The sequence below is a fragment of the Petaurus breviceps genome, unplaced genomic scaffold (assembly GCF_028583685.1).
Source record: "Petaurus breviceps papuanus isolate PSGF00001 unplaced genomic scaffold, PetGlider_PUasm1.0 154, whole genome shotgun sequence".
NCBI lineage: Eukaryota > Metazoa > Chordata > Mammalia > Diprotodontia > Petauridae > Petaurus > Petaurus breviceps.
In genome coordinates, this window is record NW_027185715.1 from 468,896 (window position 1) to 486,554 (window position 17,659).

Consider the following 17,659-nt stretch of genomic DNA (forward strand, 5'->3'; position numbering starts at 1 on the left):
AACAAAAGAAAAAAAATCACCAAAAAAATCCCAAAGAAAGTGAAAATAGTCTGCTTCGATCTGCATTCAGAATCCATAGATCTTTCTCTGGATGTGGACTGCATTTTCCATCATGAGTCTTTGGAATTGTCTTCAATCATTGCATTGCTGAGAAGAGCTAAGTCAATTACAGTTGTTGCTGTATACAATGTGCTTCTGGTTCTGCTCACTTCACTCAGCATCAGTTCCTGTAAATCTTTCCAGGTTTTTCTGAAACCTGCCTGTTCATCATTTCTTATAGCACAAAACTCCCATATTTCTGACTCCAGGCCCAGCACTCTATACTTCACCTCCCAGAGTTTCTTATTGATGTCTCTAAAAGAAAGTCACTATATGATCACACACTTATTAACACAAAGAAAATAGAAACAGTACAAAAGGGGGAAAAAAAGTCTTGTTAACTACTGACAGAGACCCCACAATGATGAATTGTAATCAGCATCACTCATGGCTAATAGAGATCTCTCAGAGAAAAGGCAGTGGTTTTGAACACTGAGATTTTTTTTTCCCCTGATGTTTACAAATACTTCTGATGCAAATTTCCCAATGCCTTGGGTTGTTTCCCATTTTTAGCCAGCTTAGACTTTCACCATTCTCCACAAGAAGAAATCGCTGGGAATTTTAGGGTAATCCAGAGACCCGTTCAACATTTCCCTGACGAGCTAATCAATGATAGATCTCATCAAGGAAATCTGAACCACCCAAGTGAAATCAAAGGAACATGGTGTCTCACTGTAGGCACAGTTAGTAGTGAACCACTGCACTGTTGCAGATAGGGTAAAGCAATGGTGGCTAACATTTAAGGGTGAGCATGTTCCGTTACAGCTATTATCAGAACAAAACAAAACAAAACAAACCAAGGCCCAAGGTCACCAGAGCTGGGAATGATGCCTCCCCACAGGTCACATCAGTTGCAGTTCAGAGGTCATATGAGGATGTGTGTTGATCCACTAGAAAGAATTATGCACATTCGCTTGTCCTCAAGGATGAAACAGCAGGGTTGTTGGCTCAAACAATGTGTTGTTGCAGTAGATGGAAATTTTGTTTGTTTAGTTAAAAAATACTTGACAAAGTAAGCAGAGCCAAGAAAACAATGCACATAACAGCTACCACAATGTAGATGGAAGAAAAAACCACACAAAAAATCATACATAAATGTTGCAAAATTACAAAGAATAAGCATGATCCCAAAGAAGAGAAGAGAAAAGCTACACCCACTCCACTCTTTAGCAGGCTTAGGAAATCCCCTGGTGTGGAATACTGCATCTACTTTCCGACTTCTCAATATGTTCATCTGTTGTGTTGATTTTTCCCTCTTGCTCTTTTAACTTGCCTTTGAAATACTAATTTTTTTCTATGAAATAGTGCTCTGGGAAGGGGAGGGTGAGGGACACTGGAAGAAATTCTGGAGAGGTAAAAATAAAAGATCAATAAAAATCTATTTAGACAAAGAAATGACACTTTACAAAAAAGGGAAATGGCAGTTTGGGTCATCTTTAATCAAATATGTTGTATGACTTAATGTCCATCGTCTCTAGGGTGGGCACTGTAAGGGGTGGATTGGGTGGGTGCGGGAAAACTCTCCATCACTCTTCATTGGTTATTGGTGCTATAGCCTTCCACCATGTGGATAGCTCCAGTAGCTGCCATTTTCGTCTTATGAACTGTACCTTTCCAGGTGGACTGAGGGCACGTCATCATAGAATCTTAGAAAAGGAAGAGTTCTTAGGAGTAATCTAGACCATGGCCCCCAATTTACAGATAAAGAACCCTGAGGCCCAGATTGTGACTTAATTAGATCACACAGATAACAAATAGAAGAAACAGGATTAGAATCCAGGTCCTTTGTCTCTTTGCACCTTCCAAGAGTATAATATTTCTACTGCCAAGTCCACTATCTTTCCAAGTCCAGTGTTTCTGCTACCAAACTGAATGTACTTCAGCATTTCCAGTGTTCTAATACCCTTGTGCTTTCTTTAATCACGGTCTCATCTTTACCTGCATTAATTGGCCTAATTATGTATGTCTAAAACTACATGAAAGATAAAAACAATTACCAACAAGAGATAAAATCAAATTCACAATCTTTCTCTTTAGACTGGTTAACAACCTATGGCAATGATAACTTTTGCCTCACCATGGATGTCATATCTAAAGACACAGGACATTTTATCTAAAGATCATAGCTTTAGAGATGGAAAAGGTCTTCAAAAACATCTAGTTCAATCCCTGCATTTTACAAATGAGGAAACTATGCCCTAGATAGATGATTTACCCAAGGACTGGTGAATAATAAATGGAAGACATAGAATTGAAACTTAGGTCTTCTGACTCAGACGCAGTACCATCCCCTACAACATGTGTTATGAACTCAGTCATCTTTTCATGTACCTTTCAGGAGCAGGAAAAGTCTGCCTTCCATTCTTGAGAGTGAACTGAAGCCCCCTCCCTGACCCACCCCTTGCCACACCATACCCTAGAGTCATACCTTTGACTGAATTCAAAGGGCCACACTTGAGGATCTAGAGGGCCATATGTGACCTCGAGGCTGCAGGCTCCCCACCCCTGATCTAGAGACTCTCTGCCAGACCAGGCCTGTGTATTTAGAAAGGGTGTACTGCAGTTTTACATTCACTGCAATGTTAATTGAATGTGCCACTTGGATCAAGTGGAGTTGCATTAAACCTTTGTCTGATCCAGTCTCCATCATTACAACAAGGGAAACATGGAAGGATATAAAATTAAAAATTAATAGGAGTATTATTAATCTCCCTTTTCTGGTTAATTCTTCAGTTCTTTTAGACCTCTATATGACTGTCACCTGAAGACCAGCCCAGTTAAGGTTGGAGAGGGTCATCACAGCATCTCTTGAATTTCAGCTAGTAAGTCATAGAAGAGTGGTGATCTCCAATGGTAGAGGAAGCACTCACACTGATGAAATTACAGATCCTTGAGAGAATCCAACCAGTCATCCATTCATGTTGTCCCTGCTTGGTTGGTGACTTCCTGCTAAGAACAGCACAAGGGGGCATCCAGTCTGACAAAAGGGCTGCTGTGGACAAGATGGAGGCTAAAGGAGACAGAATCATTGACGACAAAAAGCTTTCAGCTTTCTGTATTCTTTTGCCCTTCGTGGGTTAGCCAGTTGTCTTGATTTTTGTCTTGCCATTGAACTTCCATGATTCTGGAGGAGAAAGTGAGTCTGAGGGCTTTGCATAGCTCTGCTTCACTTAAATACAGGTCACAAGCAAGTCAAGATATTAGCCTCATGATGTCATTGATCCTCTTAGAGAACAAAGACCTAACAACAACATGGAGGTATGCCCCATAAGCAAAATCCAGTATAGGAAAATCTAGATTTACAGAGTAAATGAACAATAAAGCGAATTCTTTGCTTCCCTACCCTGTGCCATCTCCCTTCCTTCAGGCATTTTAAATTATTCGAATTTCAAAAATCTGATTTTATGTCTTTTCAGGAATACGTATTGTAGAAAATAAAGTATATCTATTTTATTATTATTTTTTCATTTCAGTACACTTATTTAGATGTTTAAACTCTTACACTAGATTTCATAAACTAGTGGATACTGGCAAATTATTTCTCCCACACATTCCCAAGACAATATAAATACATGGTTGAACTAACATTAATACATATCACTATTTTATCAATTACATAATAAAAAATGATTAAGTATCCAAATATTAAGTTACACAGCTCCAAAAGTATACAGAATATTTGAGGTCTGCTCAGTTTACAGCAGGAACTCAATTTTTTCCCTCAAGGGAGGGCAGAGAGAAGAATGGACAAAGAAGGGGAAAAATCACTTTCAACGTAAGCAAGAGCTGGTAAACAGCTTTCAATGAGATCAGCAAAAGAAATTATAAGATTTTCAGAAATATTATAATTAAGAATTGCTTTAGCTACAGTAACAAAGCATCTCTGCCTTTAAAAAATTATCTACTAAAGAGTGTATTCTATACTTCCTGCATAAGACAAAGGCAATTTCACTAGAAATCTTTACTAGCTCCCTCCCTTCCTTTTCCTTATCAAGCTGCACCCCCTAAGAGCCAACATTTAAATTAACCATAAGACTTATTGTCTGGAGACATTAAAGACTTTGTGCTTCTGTACAATGTATAATATAATTTTTTTTTACTTGTGTTTTCAACCAGAGAATTGTGATATTTTTTCAAAATGCAGGTTTTGTTAGCACAAAATGAGTCAAAGTTTGCAGAAAGACATTAGAGTATCACCATAAGACTTAGTAAAATCCAACAAAATGAATGATTGTACAAATCCTGATATTCTCGTGTGACCATGGGAGAGTAATGGGAGAAGTAAACATACAGTGAGCAGTGAGTGAAATAATTGAAAGAGGAAGAGCCAGGCAGGGTTCAAGTTACTGTCTGTAGCAACCAGGATGTTAACTCTGGATGATACTAAAAATATGTAAGCATTGCCCTGGGTCTTTTGGCACCTAATCTCTCTAAATTTCCTATTTGCTGCTAAGACCCTGGTATTGGGAAATAGATTTGAAAAAGGTTTGTAAATCAATACTGCATGATTTCAGGAAAGTTCAATTGATCCAAATGACAAACAAGTTCCAAAGGCTGAACCCCAAAATCTTGAGTGTCTGAACAGGTTAAGATAAAAGCTGCATTTTTGCCAAGCTTATAACATAGATAACTTTTAAAATATCACCACGGGAGCTTCATTAGACTTATTCACAAAACCTATATGATGACTCATATGTGCATATTTTGCCCCAGGTCCCATCTCCAACTTCTGCTTCCACGCCAATAATATAGACAGCTCTGGACTGATTCTCTCACCACCCTTTACACACACACACACACACACACACACACACACACACACACACACACATACACTGTCTCTCTCTCATTCCCTCTCTGTCTCTCTCTTTCTGTCTCTGTCCCTCTCTATCTCTCTCTTTGTCTCTGTCTGTCTCTCTCCCTCTCTGTCTCTCTTTCTCTCTCTCACCACCCCCTACACACACACACACACACACACACACACACACACACACACACCCTTAGGGTCCTAGGGGCACATTCCTCTGAGGTGAAGTGATGATCTGTTATTTGGCTCCAGGTCCCATTGCCCATTTGGTGTATTGTGAGTTTTCATTCCAGTAAATAACACCAATAATAATAACACTAACCCCTCAATATGTGGAAGGCAGGTTGGGCTTTGAGGAGATGTTATAAATTATAATAATAATAATAGTGAGCAGTGGCATGGCCTAGAGCATAGAGAGCCAGTCCTGGCATCAGGAAGACCTGGGTTAAGTTCTGCCTCCCTCACATACTGGCATGGGGGCTCAGGGCACTTTGCCTACCTCTTAGTGCCCCAGGGAACTTTCTAAGAAAATAAATTTCAGAGCAGACACAGATCTGCCCTGGTAGGAGTTTCCTTTCCCAGAATTCTCAAAACAGTGAAATCAAAGGTTCTTTCCAAAATAAAATTGTAGTAGTTTGTTGAACTTGAAGGTTCACAAAGTGGGGAGTGGAAGGTATGAAGAAATGATTTCACTTAACACAATAACTCTGTGGGGGTAGGAGCTTTCATTATTCTCATCTTACAGATGAGGAAATTGAGATCCAGGATCATATAGCTAAGTAGAGAGGGTAGTGTGTGTGTGCGTGCATGTGTGTGTGTTTTGTCTGCCCATGAAGGTCGTGTGTGTCCACCACAGGTCTGTCTTAGAGGAAAGCATGACCTCTAGAGTGTCCTCCACCCATCTTTTCCAAGGGAGACTTTGATTCCTTCCAGGGAGAGAAGCAGGAGGTTGGGACCAGAGACTGGTCATGTCGTCCTAATCAGAGAGTAGAGTTCCTGGGTAGAATTATATCTATCTATCCCCTTAAATATTATTAATCTTGGGGCAGTTAGGTGGGGCAGTGAGTTGAGCACTGGCCCTGGAGTCAGGAGGACCTGAGTTTAAATCCCTCCTCAGACACTTAACACTTACTAACCATGTCACTTAACCCCAATTGCCTTGCCCTCCCCCCTCCAAAAAGCCAAAAAAAAAAAATTCTTAATCTGTTATTGTTTTTTTTTTTCTTTTTGGAGGGCAATTGAGTTTAAGTGACTTGCCCAAGGTCACACGGCTAGTTTTTGTGTTAAGTATCTGAGGCTGAATTTGAACTCAGGTCCTCCTGAGTGCAAGGCCGGTGCTCTGTTCTCTGCGCCACCTAACCACCCCAATCTGTTATCACTGAGTCATATTTCAGTCATGTCTGACTCTTCATGACTCCATTGGGGCTTTCTTGGCAAGGATACAGAAGTGGTTTGCCATTTCCTTCTCCAGATCATTTTACAGATGAGGAACTGAGGCAAAGAGAGTCAAATGACTTGCCCAGGGTCACACATCTAGTAAGTGTCTGAGGCTGAATTTGAACTCAGGAAGAGGAATCTTCCTGACTCCAGGACTGGCACTCTATCCACTTCACCACTTAGCTGCCCTATTGTTAGTCTGAAGGAATTAATTTTTAGGTTCAAGATGAGCTTTATTTCTTAATGGAGAAAGAGTCCCCCAAGTCACATATCCAAAGCTTGATTTCCTTCCTACAATATGCCAGTTCCACAAAGAATACATGTAATGTATACATGTAAAAAATGAATACATGTAAAGGAACCCATTTACCCAAACAGATAACAAATAAAAACCAGAGAAAGCATACATAGGAGAATATGTACCAGACAATACACAGACCAATGAGATCTCCCATTGGGAGTGAGATATCTCAACTTAGCCAAGAAAGAGAGTTCCAGATCATCTCCAAAGAGAAATTCCCCAAAGTTGCAGTGAAGAAAATTGTGGATAGGGCCATAATCAAGGTGCTGTTCATCTTTCCCCAAAGTCTCTCCTTACCTTCAGGGATCTGAAAAGGTTCTGGGTATGCCTCTTCTCTCTTGCAGCTGGAAACTAGAAGTCCAGGATCTCTATTCTCCCAAGTACTCACCAATTCTCACTCAGTTGTGGAACACTGAGTTATGGATCTTCACCAATGAGGAGAGTTTTATGCACACGAGCTTTGAGCCTGGGTTACCTAAGTAAGCATCTGGGGTAGGATTCAAACTGGTCTTTCTGACTTAAAGCCCAGCATGCCATGTGCTACATGAGGGGACTGTGGGCCAGACAAATCACTTGCCCACAAGCTAGGAAAGTAGAGATCCAAACCCAGGTCCTCTGATTCCAAATATTTTGCCCTTTTCACTATGCCACTCACACTGCTTCTCAAGATGCATAAGAGTTTGGTGAGTCTGGGGGACAGGGAAGAAAGGATTTGAGACTCCCATCCCCTCATGTAGATCTGTGTGACCATGGTCATACCACTTAACCTCAGATGGTCTTAGAGGGCCCTTCAGCTCTAAATCTATGACCCTAAAAATAGTCCTAAAAAGAAGTCCTTTCCAGCTCCTGGTCCTGATTAAACTTCATTCTGAAGCTGTAGCAGCCCCTATCCTGGGATCCTATTTTTGGGTGGGAGTTGGAGGTGACTTTACTGGCCAACCTGGAAAGTCTTTCCTGAAGTTTAACTCCCTTCACTCCAGCAGTACCTTCAGTTTGAGGTAACTCACCCAAACTAAACAGAAGCCCTGCTGGGGTTTGGGGGAGATCAGGGAACTAAGGTAGTGATAATCCTTGGAAATCAAGACCCCTAGGGAGCCGGCAGCAGTAAAAGTTTAGGGCAGTGATATCTCAAGTGTGTGGAAGACCGCTCACTAGGCTGGGAAGAAAACACTAGAACTCAGGACAGCAGTTCAGTGGTACCAGGACCTTGTAGGTCCTGCCAGCTTGGGACTCTTCTTTCCCCTTTTTCCAGGGAGGGTGCAGTCAGACACCTGTATTCCTGGGCAAGCAGGCAGGCAGACAATTTTTTCCCATCTGGATGCACGCCTAGTATAGTCTTAGCTAGAAAATCAGTCAGGGTCCTCCCCCTACCTACCAGCAGATTCTGTCCACTTCTGTCCTCCCTTCTTAGCCCTGGCAATAGCAGTAGTTGTGAGCACCTCAGGAGACCCTGGCCCAGGATCTTTGCCACTCCAGGATCCTGGGGTCTAAGGCTTCAAAGGAAGATCCTGCTTCCTCAGAAATAGGCATCCCTACAAAATGGGTGACTAGATTGTTCAGTGGATAGAGAGCTGGGCCTAGAGTCAGGAAGATAGATCTGAGTTCAAATGTGACCTCAAACACAAACTTCGTGACCCTAAACAAGGGACTTAATCTTTGTTTGCTTTAATCCACTGGAGAAGGAAATGGCAAACCACTCCAATATCTTTGCCAAGAAAACCTTATGAACAGTATTAATGTGCTATGGTCCAAGGGTTCACAAAAGAATCGGACACAACTGAACAACAATGACAACAGAATGGGTATCCAGGCAGCCAGGTTAGGGGTGGAGGAATGCTCCTCAATGCTCACCCTGGCACCTCTGCCTCTACCCTACCCCTGAGCACACACACAACTAATCATAAGGGAGTTTTGTTTGATTGTTTTGCTTTTTGGAGGATAATTGGGGTTGAGTGACTTGCCCAAGGTCACACGGCTAGTTTTTGTGTTAAGTGTCTGAGGCCGGATTTGAACTCAGGTCCTCCTAACTCCAAGGCCAGTCCTCTATTCACTGCACCACCTAGCCGCCCTCCATAAGGGAGTTTTTACACGAGGTCAGGAGAAAGTGCTTCAAGCATAGTCAGAGAGGAGCAAACTCGGGATCAAGGAGCAGGTGGCACCAATAGCCAGCCAATGTGACAGTTGCCAGTGGACTCAGGGATCAAGCGCCAGAGCACCAACCTTGGATCTGAAGTTCTCCCATCAAGACCCTTCCCAAGACCACTGTACCCATAATACAGCTCGGAAGCAAATTTTACCTTTTCCCTGCCCCTGCCTGGGACCTTATCACTAGAGACCACGTCCTTCCCTCAGCCCATTAGGGAAAATGGAAATCTAGTAGTGGAATTTCATTATCAGCAACAGCAGCAACAAAAACCCTTTATGGTGTTTATTTATGGTGGATTGGATTGGGAAATGAGCACCATGATTCAGTAAGAAGCCCACATTGTAGTTCTTCCATTAGCATCTGTGTATCATTGTGAAATATCTTTTCAGCTATAACCAAGTGAAAAAGCATGAGCGATGAGATGGAAAGCCTTCTGGATGTAGAATAAGGAAGATCTGAACTCAAATCCTTTCTCAGACACTTAGTGGTTGTGTGACCTTGGGTAAGTCTTTTGAGCTCTCTAAACCTGTTTCCTTATCTGTAAAATGGGGATGGTCATACTAGAACTTACCTCCATAGAGTTGTTAAAAGGATTCAGTAAGATAAAACTTATGTAGGAAAGCTTTGCAAACATTAAAGTTTGCAAAACCTAAATCTGTATGTTATTATTATTATAAAGAAACAAACTAAATTTAGAACCAGACCTTGAAAACCACTTTATTACCAAGACTGTGTTTGGCTTTTTTTTTTTTTTAATATCTCCAGCACTTAGCATAGTGCCTGGTACAGGGCTGGGGAATCTGTGGCCACAAAGATTCCACACCTTCCCCCCAACCTGTTACATAGCAGGGGCTTAATAAATACTTATTGATTGACTGTTAAATCAAGATTAAAAAAAAAAGTTCAATCATATTGCTCTCAATAAAATATATAATACATAGATAATTTATACAAGTGTGTTATTTTGTATTTATCTCATTCTTTAAAAAATTCTGTTCTTTCTGAAGGTTTCATAATGCATAGAATCATTAGTAAGGCAGTGCATATATATCATGTATAAATAAATACATGTACACGAGGGTTATTAAAATTTTTTTCTGTGATAAGGTGGGTGATCAAAAGTCTGGAGACCAACTGTTTAAAGGTTTAAATGCTAAAAGTTTGCAACCATGCATTCAGCAACCATTTTAAAAGAACTACATTTTCCATGAGGTCCAGACCTAGTCTGAGACTACCACTCCCAGAATCCCTTGAGGCTGGGCAGCTCAGGATTAACCCATAAGTAGCCTTATCAGAACCACTCAGTGACAAAGGTAATGTCATTCTAAGGGTGGCATTTGGCTCCGTTGCTTTGACTAGGTTAGATTGAATCAAACAATCACTTCCTTGAATCATCAAAGTCATTGTGTGGGAGACTGGGGTACACCCTTTACTCACCTTTACACTAGTGTTGTATGCTTTTGATAGATGGGGAATCTGAGGCTTAGGAGAAAGGAAGTAACTCAGGGTAACAAAGCTGGGAAAACTTGGTGGTATAGTGGAATTTGGTTGAATCTTGAGGTAGTGGACATGGACTGAAATCCTGATTCCGACACTGGTCAGCTCTGAGCCCTTGAGCAAGTCACTTAGCTTATTTTCCCTTGTGTAGACCCACTTGCAGTGAGCAGCAGTGGTGTCACTTCCAAGTCCTGTGGGAGCCTGGTCTTTTTCAGAGAGGAGCCAGGCTCTTTTTGTCATACTCTTTTGCTCTCTGCACCCCAAACTGAGAGCCTAAGGGGAAATCTCTTAAACCTCCGTTCATGTCTAGAATCTCCCCAAAATAGGAAATGGAAAGATACTCAATAGATGATATAGACCAGATATAGGACAGTTATTTATTTTCTCCACAAAAAAAAGGAAGAAATGCTAAATATACAGAAGATTCCAAACTATACATAGACAAAAGCATGAATATGAGACGGTTAACCAGTAACTCCCATTATATTCTCTTGGTAGGTTGACACTTAAATCATAAAAACCTGAGTTATTTAGGACTGTCAGATGGGTATTTCACCTTCACCTTGACTCTAACCTGTTCAGATAACTCTCTCAAGGTCACCCCAGACCATCTTTAAGTGGGCGTTTACCTTCTTCTCTGAGAAAATGTAGCTCCTACATACAGACATACAATCCAGCCTGCACCTACCCAGGAGATTTGACCTTTCTGCCCCCAGTAAGTTTTATGTCTGGGGGAATAGATTTCTTTCTTTCTTTCTTTCTTTCTTTCTTTCTTTCTTTCTTTCTTTCTTTCTTTCTTTCTTTCTTTCTCTCTCTCTTTCTTTCTTTCTTGCTTTTTGGAGGGGGAAGGTAGGGCATTTGGGTTAAGTGACTTGCCCAAGGTCACACGGCTAGTTTTGTGTTAAGTGTCTGAGGTTGGATTTGAACTCAGATCCTCCCAACTCCAGGGCCAGTACTCTGTTCACTGTGCCACCTAGCCACCCTTCAAGTATATTTTTATTTAGCTGTTTTCTTCTTTCTTTAAAAGCTATTCAGTTCTCAAAGAAAGATATTAAAGTCTACAAAAATTGTGTTGCAGTATGTATGTTTTTTGATTCAGTTATCTTTTACTTTATGAAGTGCCAATATGCAATACCATGCCATTTGATACATATATTTCATAATCTTTCATTGTAATGACTTAAAACATAATACAGTTGACTTGCCCAAGGTCACATGGCTAGTTTTGTGTTAAGTGTCTGAAGTTGGATTTGAACTCAGGTCCTCCTAACTCCAGGACTGGTGCTCTATTCACTGTACCACCTAGTCACCCTGGGGAATAGATTTCTTGATGATATCTCTCATTGTACTATAGTCTCAGAGGTGACCATTTCAGGATTTCTCCATCTGCTTTTCAGAGTTACCTTGGTTTCCTTATCTAAAACATGATGAATTTTCAACTGGGCCTTGTTAATCACCCCATCTCTTTCCCCTTCTCTTGGATCCTGTAGAGGTTGATATCTTCAGCACAGACTTAGATGAAGGTGGAAGCTCACGTTGTCCCTATATCTGGTTCTGGCCAGCCTGGAGTCCGAGTCCAGAGGTGGGGTAGGGTTCTGATACTGCTGTGTGTGAGAAATGAATAATGGGGAGGCTCATTAGGATTTCATTCTTGGGTTCTTTCAGGGATGGAGAATTAACCATTCTTCCTGCCTCAGGGCCCTGTACAGCCTCTTGGCACCAGAAGTCATTCCAGCCCCTTCTGTAAGACCAAGGCATGGGGGTGTATTAACTTTGACCTCCACTTGCCTTTGCTGGCCAAGGGGGCCAGTGTGTTGGAACACAAAGCCCAGCCTCCCACGGCCTAGAATGACACACTGTCCTTTCTTTATCCTATTTACTCCCCCCACTTTCCAGATTTGGTTCTGGAACCAGAAGCATAAACAGTGGGGATTAGGGGTGATGAACACGGACACCCCATTTCCAGTAGCCTGATTTGGAAGGATGCTTAGATCCTTGAAAAGGACTTTGGGGACACCTTCAACTTTGAATTCTTCCCTCCTCCTAGATGCAACCCACTCCTAGTCTGCAAGAGATTAAGATTGCAGGGGGATAAAATGTTTCTCCCAGAGGAGAGAGGGTGCAGGGGTTGAAATGTATAAGTTCTTTTCTGCTCCTAGCCTTTCCTATATCTGTGACTTTATAAATTTGAGATGCCATGGTCCTCTCTCTGTTGGGGTGATTCCTGCTCACCCAAGGGTGAGATTTTTAATCTAGGCACCCAGTTCCCCATCACCCCCATTCCCTTATTCCCAGAGGGGGCAGTAGCTTGGCAAAATGCCTTAGGAAATGTGGGCAGAGAGACAGAGACCTTGGGGCAGGAGGCCCAGAATGGGGGAGGCAGGGGAGGTAGAGGGCAGGCAGGCTTCTTTGTCTTTCTCCTCCACCTCACCCCCCCCCCCCCCCAGCCTGATCTCTGCTCCCGCCCCCTTGATATCCCATACTCCCTGGCTATTTAAACTGAATGCCCCCTCCGGGCACTGTTCTTGTGCCCGTCATCCATCATCCACCATGCCTCCCAAAAAAGACGCCCCTGTGAAGCGGCCATTGGGACCTGCTGCCCCCAAACCTGCTGCCAAGCCAGCCGTGGCCCCTCCAGGGAAGCCCAAGGCTGAACCAGCTGCTCCCCTTGCCTCAGCAGCTCCCACCAAACCCCAGGAGCCCCCCATTGACCTCTCCAAAGTGGTGGTGAGTCTCCTAGTCATAAGGGTCAATATGAAGGGAGGGGGGCAGGGATGGGAGACTGGGGAGACATCTTTAGGAGGTAAGGATTTGGAGAAATAATGAATAGTAGTGGTGGGGGGCTTGTAGATGGGATAGGGAAAATGGGGGAGGAACTAATGGAGCACTATAATGGTGTGGGGGTTGCCTTAGCTCCCCCATAACGAAGCCAGATACTAAATCTACAGAATGGGGTTATCAGGGTTATCAGTCTGAACCCCCTTACCCCAATTTTGTTACTCCCATGTTCACTTTTCCCCTCTTGCCTCTGCAATATGGCACATAACGGCACCCCTTTCCACCTTGAGTGGAGAGCAGAGACGTGGGGAACACAACAATCTGGGAACAGAGATGCTCAGGTCCTTGGGACTGTTTCATAGGAGAGAGAGAGAAGGGGCCAGCGTCCATCCTCTATTCTCACCCTTCAGGGCCTAGGAAAAGAGTCTGAAAGGGAGGGAATGAGCCTGTTGGTCTGAGAAGGGAGGGTGGGGAGTGGGACTTGTTAGACAATCACAGCTGGGGGTGTGGGGGTAAATTTAGCCTTTGTTCAACTGCGGGTTATGTGAGGGATGCAGGGTTGGGAGAGCCAGGGGGAGGGGAACAGGTGGTGCTGGATTAGCCATGTTTCCCAGGAAGGTCTCCCTCCCACATACCCACTGCTGGTATTCTCCTAAGGCTTGGAGCTGGGAATGGGACTCAGGCGCTCTTAGTTCCCAGCTGGGTCCCTTTGGGCCACTCCAGAGAGGGGTGGCAGAGGGGGGCTGGCCTGGCCTGGGGGTTCCTGGCACCCCACATGTCTTCACACTATCTTTTCCTTCACAGATCGAGTTTAACAAGGACCAGCTGGAGGGTGAGGAGACCATAACCACCCACCCCCACCCTCCTATCCTAAATCCCCTGTCACAGTCTTGTCTTTTTGTCTCCCTATGTCTCTTTTTTTTTTTTTTTACAGCCCCAGAGCTGCCCTTCGCATTAGTTCTGTCCTCAGAATTTCTTCCTCCTGCTATGTTCTATCTTAGTCCATTATTCTGAGTCCTGCTTCCAACCTGGGGATGGAGGAAACCCTTTGGCTCACCCTAATTTCCTCCCATTCCCAGACTTCAAAGAGGCCTTCCAGCTGTTTGACCGAATTGGAGATGGAAAGATCTTGTACAATCAGTGTGGGGACGTGATGCGGGCCCTGGGCCAGAACCCTACCAATGCTGAGGTGCTCAAGGTCCTGGGTCACCCAAAGAATGATGGTGAGGCTGCAGGAATGATGGGCCATAACTGGGATGGTGGTAGCAGGGCAAAAAAAAAATGATGACCAAGCGTTCACGGGTTGATGTTTAAGCGCTCCAAGTGTGAGTTGAGTCAGGTCTGGGTGTGTTTACCCTAAAAGTGATATTGGGGGTGGGGATGGTTCTTTGCCCAGGATCTAGGGATTCTGTAGAAACAATTCAGTTCAAGTAAGGGTTGGTCTAGGTTCAGGGATGGGGAACCTTCGGTTTCAAGGCCACATGCAGCCTTCTAGGTCCTCAAGTGTGACCCTTTGACCAAATTCAAATTGGATTATGCTTATTATTATTATTTCTGCTCTTTTTTTGGAGGGGGGAAGCAAAGCAGGGCAATTGGGGTCAAGCGACTTGCCCAAGGTCACACAGCTAGTAAGTGTTAAGTGTCTGAGGCCAGATTTGAACTCAGGTCCTCCTGACTCCAGGGCCAGTGCTCTATTCACTGTGCCACCTAGCCACCCCTGGATTATGTTTATTATAATGAAATGTAAGAGATTAATGAGAAACAAACTGGAAAGTGGCAAAACTGGCTAAATTTCATAATTATTGGCTTAAATGAATTGATGAATGTCACTTTGTTATTGTAGTTGTCCAGTCATTTCAGTCATGTCTGGCTCTTCATTGACCTCATTTGGGATTTTCGTGGCAGATACTGGAGTGGTTTGCCATTAATGTTCAATTAGGTAGAAGCCAGAAAAGACCCTTAAAAAAATGACATATGTATTACTAAAAAATGAGAATAGCAGTGACTCCTCCAAATATAGTTCATTGACATGTTCATGTACTGTATATAAAGCATTTCTAACTTGTGTCATTAAACAAAATTTTCATGCACTTAGAGTAAAATTCCATTTGCTTAAAAAAAAAAAACCAAAGGCAGCTAGATGGTACAGTGAATGGAGCACCTGTTCTGGAGTCAGGAGGACCTGAGTTCAAAACCATCCTCAGACACTTAACACAAAAACTAGCCGTGTGACCTTGGGCAAGTCACAACCTCAATTGCCCTCCAAAAAAAAGAGAAAAAACCCTAACAGAACTAGAATGATACAGATGGGCTGAATGGGATGATTCTAATGGGACTGTCCACTGGCTAGAGATTCCAGATAATAATGGAGGAGTCCCAGGAAGGGGTCACTTAGGACCCTCTGTCCCCCCTACCCACTCACTCCCTCAGAGCTGAACTCCAAGCGTGTGGACTTTGAGACCTTCCTGCCCATGCTCCAGTCAGTAGCTAAAAGCCGGGACCAAGGAACATATGAAGACTATGTGGAGGGACTTCGAGTGTTTGATAAGGAAGGGAATGGTACAGTCATGGGAGCTGAACTCCGACATGTCCTCACCACCCTGGGTAAGATTGGGAGGTAACAAAGGGGGCTCATGGGTGGAGGCCATGGTGGAGGAGGAGAAGGGCACTTGAGATTGAGGGGTCTCATCCCAGATTTATGGGGAGAGAACAAGGTGCAGCCCAGGGACAGGGGTGGGCTTCATGGTCATTGTGGAGGGGGTATTATGAGAAAGGGTTGTTGTGGAGGGCAGTGTAGGCATGGCAAGTGGAAGTGGTCATTCCAATCCAGTCTAGGCAAGGAATGACATTTCCTGGAAGGGACGGATTTAAAGAAGCAAGAATAGTTAGGAATGTAGCCAAGTTGGGGAAGACCCCAAACTCCAAGAAGCATGATCTATGAGATTTTTTAATGTTCTGACAACCTGAAGTGTAAGGTGGGAAGGTAATGAATTATGGTTTCTAGTTCTTCTTATGCCCCTAACTGGCTGTGTGACCTTGGGTGAGTCACTTTCATCCTTTGTCCAGGAGACAGTGAAACCTCGGGGCTTCCTGGGTATTCCACTAGCATGAGTGAAGTCATTTGCTACACAAAAAACAAGGCATTGATAATATTTATAATTGGAGACATGAGACTGGGGAGGAAGGCAGACAAGGAAGGGAGAGAGAGGGCTACAGTGTCTGTTTGGGCGGGGGCTAGATGAGGAAGAAAGTGCCACCCCTAAATAGTATGGCTGAAGTTGGGGTGGGAGGGAGTAAGCTCCAGGTTTATCTGCTTCTGTTATAGGAGAGAAGATGACTGAGGAAGAGGTGGAGACCCTCCTGGCTGGCCACGAAGACAACAATGGCTCCATCAACTATGAGGGTGAGAGGGTGGGGAGGGGGAGTATGTGTGTGAGTTGGGGAAGGCAGGTGCTTGGGAGTGGAGAAATCTATACTCCAAGGGGGGAAGGGGTGCTTGGCTCTGACCACCCCCTTTCACCTTCTTTGGCAGCCTTCCTGAAACACATTATGTCAAGCTGAGGCCCCAAGGTAGGAGTGATTCCCTGGCCCACCCAACCCCTGTCTCCTCAGCTGCATCCCTACCTTTCTCTTTGTCCCCTTTGGGAGCTTTAAAAGCATTAAGATACCATTGAATAGACTCAAGTCCTTGGGCAAAAGGGTCATCTCTGCTACAAAGGGTCTAATGGTCCTGTCATTTCATTCCCCCAAGCTTGTTTACTGGTCTGTAAAATGAGATTAATAGTATTTGCTTTATCAACCTTACAGAGCTGTGGTGAGAACCAACTATTAATATGTGAAATTGTTTTAAAAAAAATAACAAAGGGTGTCCATAGAAGCTATTTCTATCCACTTTCGCTTTCCCTGGGAGAGCTGCGTGAACCTCTTTTTGGTCCTGAAGGATGGGGTGGGGGATGGAGTGGGGGATGGGGGACGGGGAGGGACCGCCATGCACTAGCTACCCAAACCACCCAAACCCCTCTCTCTCTCTAGATCCTACTTCTCTCCAGCCAGAGTCTTCCTGCATCCTGGGGAGATGAAAGTCCAGAGCCTTGCACAGAGCAGGCACTTGGTAAAAGGTTCCTTGCATTGAGTGGAGACCGATGGTGTGGGAAGGGACAGACGTGCTGTGTTGTCCCCCCCCCACCCTCACTTTATTTCCCATAATAAAGCAATGGACTTCTAGTTTCTGGTCTGTCATTCGGAGGGGGAGGGGGGTTTGTGCCTGTGTGAGGTTTCACCTTTACTCTTTCCCTCTCTGGTCCTTGGACCAGGTTTGGTGAAGTGCTTGATTTAGGAGTCGGAGCGCCGGGTTTCAAGGGCCATTTACAGTGTGACATCAGGAAAGCCATTTAACCTTAATTTAGTTTAGTCATTTAAACCATAATTTCCTTCTCTGTAAAATGGTGGGGGGGTGAGGGAGAGGGGGAGACCAGAAGACTTCCCAGATCCCTGCCAGCCCCGAATCTATGCCATTCCACTTCTCCACATTCCAGAACCTCTCCGCCCTGGACTGGAGGTCATCTAGTCCGGCTCCGACCAGGAGGAAACTGAG

At 43.9% G+C, this 17,659-nt stretch overlaps 1 protein-coding gene across 4 annotated transcripts; it reads left to right on the top strand.

Moving 5' to 3' along the window:
• The first annotated feature begins 12,777 nt into the window (after positions 1–12,777).
• MYL6B (myosin light chain 6B) lies at positions 12,778–17,289 on the top strand. Of its 4 annotated transcripts, XM_069079263.1 has the most exons (7): positions 12,779–13,014; positions 13,870–13,897; positions 14,145–14,288; positions 15,496–15,669; positions 16,391–16,468; positions 16,598–16,635; positions 17,098–17,289. In XM_069079263.1, the coding sequence occupies exons 1-6, from the start codon at positions 12,838–12,840 to the stop codon at positions 16,624–16,626; spliced, it is 630 nt and encodes a 209-aa protein (XP_068935364.1). In that variant the 5' UTR covers positions 12,779–12,837; the 3' UTR covers positions 16,627–16,635; positions 17,098–17,289. The 4 variants fall into 4 exon arrangements, with proteins under 4 accessions (XP_068935354.1, XP_068935364.1, XP_068935345.1 ...); XM_069079253.1 differs by lacking the exon at positions 16,598–16,635 and having other exon boundaries at positions 12,778–13,014; XM_069079244.1 differs by lacking the exon at positions 12,779–13,014 and having other exon boundaries at positions 13,654–13,897.
• Positions 17,290–17,659: the final 370 nt, after the last annotated feature.